This window comes from Cyprinus carpio, chromosome B22, assembly GCF_018340385.1.
Source record: "Cyprinus carpio isolate SPL01 chromosome B22, ASM1834038v1, whole genome shotgun sequence".
Lineage (NCBI taxonomy): Eukaryota > Metazoa > Chordata > Actinopteri > Cypriniformes > Cyprinidae > Cyprinus > Cyprinus carpio.
Window position 1 is genome coordinate 17319799 of NC_056618.1, and position 3980 is coordinate 17323778.

Below are 3980 nucleotides of genomic sequence, written 5' to 3' on the forward strand. Positions count from 1 at the left end.
GCGAAAATACTTTGTCTGGCCTTCCAAAAGAAGACACGACTGGAAATCATGTTTATATCTCATTTATAATGGGTTTTATGTTTATGTCTCGTCACTCTGGTTGTAAAAAGCATCACAATATGTTAAGGGGCGTAACATTTCCGTCACACTCTTGATGCATTTGGCCAATCACAATGCACTGGATAGCTGGCCAATCACAGCACACCTCGCTTTTCAAAAGTTTCAGAAGGCGGGGCATAGAGGAGAAACAATATGTGGAAAATATATATATATTTTTTTACCTTAAACCGCATAAAAACATTTCATTACACCAAATACACAAAATACAGTAATGTTCTTTTTGCATCTGCCTCGCGTCCTTCCATGAATTCCTGCTAAGAAACACAAAGTATGTGAGGAAAGTTTTTTGTTTTTTATTTGTAATTATAAATTAGCAATGTTGACCATGCTCTGCAAATGTAAAATGCACTTGTTGATTCACTGAGGATCTGTGCCTGTTTTTAGAATGTAACTGCAACTAAACAATCTGAAAATATGCAGTTGAGGTCAAAGTTTACATCCCAAATTATTTTACCAAAATAAGAGGGATCATACAAAATGCATGTTATTTTTTATTTGGTATTGGCCTGAATAAGATATTTCACATAAAATATGTTTACATATTATCCACAAGATAAATTAATACAAACCCAAATCCAAAAAAGTTGGGACTGTACAAATTGTGAATAAAAACAGAATGCAATGATGTGGAAGTTTCAAAATTCAATATTTTATTCAGAATACAACTAAGGAGACAAGTTGTGAAAATGTCCATCTTGATTTCTGAGAGACACTGTCACTCTGAGAGGCTCTTTTTATACCCAATCATGTTGCCAATTGACCTAATAAGTTGCAAATTGGTCCTCCAGCTGTTCCTTATATGTAGATTTTAACTTTTCCGGCCTCTTATTGCTACCCGTCCCAACTTTTTTGGAATGTGTAGCTCTCATGAAATCCAAAATGAGCCAATATTTGGCATGACATTTCAAAATGTCTCACTTTCAAACATGTGATATGTTATCTATATTCTATTGTGAATAAAATATAAGTTTATGAGATTTGTAAATTATTCCATTCCTTTTTTATTCACAATTTCACAAAGAAATTGAATCTATTACAAAAACCTGACAACCAAAGCTTTGATTTATAGTGTTTTAAGACTCTGAATAAGAACAAACCACAAAGGAGTCTTCTGACTTATAATATAATAAGAATGCTTGTAATTTAGGGGCAGACTCAACTTACTTTATCTAACCTGAGAATAACAAATAACAGGGGTTAAAGCTGTTACCATCAAAGTACAATCTGCAAAAAGACAAGATACCAAAGTAATAATTAGATTTTTAGTTTCTCTTAAAAAGTGTTACAGGCTCTTCAGATTCATGAACAAGAACGGCTTGTACATGGAAAAAAAAATAAATAAAGAAAATTTAACAGTCAAAAAAATCAACATCTTTGAGCTGAGTTGATGCTGGTCTTTACGATGAAGTCTTTCACAGTGAAAACCAAAGATGATGTTTCTTTTTCCTCTTGCTTGTTATGGCTGATTAGGACTGATTTATACAGAAGAGATTTTATTGCTCAGTGCATTATTGTGTCAGGTTTAGTGTGGACGTGGCATTTGAAGATGTTCTGTGTATTGTGATTGATACGGTTTTCTTCTCAGTGTGGATCCTCTCATGTGCATTCAATTGTGCTGAGTGAAGGAATCTCTCGTCACAGTGTGAACACTTGTAAGGTTTCTCTGCAGTGTGGATCCTCTCATGTGCTTTCAGTTGTGCTGAGTGAAGGAATCTCTTGTCGCATTGTGAACACTTGTAAGGTTTCTCTCTGTGGATCCTCTGGTGTGATTTCAGTTGAGATGACTGATTGAATCTCTTGTCACAGTGTGAACACTTGTAAGGTTTCTCTCCAGTGTGGATCCTCTGGTGCTGTTTCAAATGTGCAGATCTAATAAAACTCTTCCCACAGTCAAAGCACACATGATCTCTCACACCAGAATGTATCTTCTGATGCTCTTTTAACAATTTCAGCAGAGAAAAACTCTTTCCACATACAGAACATGAATGTGGTTTCTCCTTTGAATGAATTTTCAGGTGACTCTTCAGGGATGAAGCCCACGAAAATGTTTTGCCACATTGATCACATTTGTGCAGCTTCTCTTCAGTGTGGACGTTCATGTGGCTCTTAAGGTGTGATGATTTTTTGAAACTCTTCCCACACTGATCACAAGTGAATGTTTTTTCTCCAGTGTGACTCTTCATGTGAACCTTGAGACTCTGTCTGCATGCAAAACTCTTTCCGCACTGATCACATTTATGCAGTATTTCTCCAGTGTGAATGATCATGTGTCTATTAAGGTGTGCTGATTGTCTGAATCTCTTCCCGCACTGATCACATGTGAACGGTTTCTCTCCAGTGTGGATCATCATGTGTCTCTTAATACTCTTCCCACATATCAAAGTATTTCCACACTGAGTGCAGGTGAAACTTTTCTTCTCTCTTCTTTTCAGAAAAGAGATACTTTCAATTTGTGAGTGAGTTTTCTCCATCAGGTCTGAAATTAAAATTGACAACAAATAGATTATATATATGTATTAAAAAAATTAATGAGAGAAACATGAAGTGAAAGGTCAAAAAAGTGAATCTGAAAGTAGAGGCTACACAAAGTTATGATCATTTTGATGCATTTTTAAAAAAAACATTTTCCATGAACAAGAAAAATATTTACAATTACAATGTTTCTGTCGCAAAAACTATTTAATGTTTCATCGATTCCACAATTATCGAACATAATATTAACATTAATATTATTAACTATATAACATAAACTATATATAGTGCAACGAGTTGATGCAGTCTCTTGGATATTTTTTTGACTAATTATTTGAATTATAACTTCTTTTAAAATAAAAATGTATTAGCTGTCCTACATCAACACTGTTGAGTGAGACACAATTTGAAAAACAATTGCCTTCTTCTAAAAAATAGTCTTTTCTGGCAACATCCAGGAAGTGACATCAATGGGATTCATTTTAGAGCATGATGGGAAAAATTATCTCAATCTATTGTTACCAAAAGAAAAGCAACTTATGAAATACAGGTTTATCAGAAACTATAAAACAGGTTTTACTTTGTTTAATTGTAGTGTGTACATTTTTAATATTGTTTTAAATGCATATATTACCACTGCGCTGTAAATACAAATCAGTCACATGTGAAACTCGTTCACGAAATAACCGCTAGTTGGCGCACAGCTCAATTGATGCCATTGCTCAATAAAGTGGAAATGTGATCTGATGTCATCTGATGAACTGCTTGAAGCTTTATATTCTTATTGTTCTTCAGCCTCATTGATGAAGGATGAAGATTAAACACCAACCTGTTTGTTCTTCAGTGTGTTTGATTCTGCAGGGTTCTGGATCTCTCATGTTCTCTCTGTCCTTCAATAAACTCTGTCTCTGCAGATTTCACTTCTTCCTGGTGCTCTGATGCTCGTCTTCACTTGTAGACTGATGGGAATATTCCAGCATTTATTGATGAACTGCAGTGGGAGGAGCTTCACTGATGGTACGATTCATTGTGGGAGGAGCTTCACTGAAGGAGGAGCAGATCTGCTAACTTCAAAGAAAAATCAGTTACTGAGTTTATGATTTTAAACTAATTTACTACTATAAAACTCTTTATGTTCACCTATCTATCCATCTTGTAAAGTAGATTTTTAGTAAATAAATCACAGTGTTTTATACTAATTCACAAGCTATATCCCTTTTTATTTTCTAAGTATTTGATCCATTCCTACATTTATCTTTCTATAATATACAGACAAAGAAATATAGAAAAAAAATGTGGGGGAAAAACCCACACAATTAAAAGACACTAAATATAAACAAAGTAAGGGAAAAAAAAATGAAAGAATAAAAAATAAACATATAATTTTA

At 34.1% G+C, this 3980-nt stretch overlaps 1 protein-coding gene across 1 annotated transcript; it reads right to left on the bottom strand.

Moving 5' to 3' along the window:
- Window positions 1-1409: 1409 nt before the first annotated feature.
- On the bottom strand, window positions 1410-3641 carry LOC122141719 (zinc finger protein 239-like). Its single transcript, XM_042749723.1, has 2 exons — window positions 3422-3641; window positions 1410-2596 (listed from the first exon to the last, which is right to left on the bottom strand). The coding sequence occupies exons 1-2, from the start codon at window positions 3468-3470 to the stop codon at window positions 1629-1631; spliced, it is 1017 nt and encodes a 338-aa protein (XP_042605657.1). The 5' UTR covers window positions 3471-3641; the 3' UTR covers window positions 1410-1628.
- Between the last annotated feature and the right edge of the window lie 339 nt (window positions 3642-3980).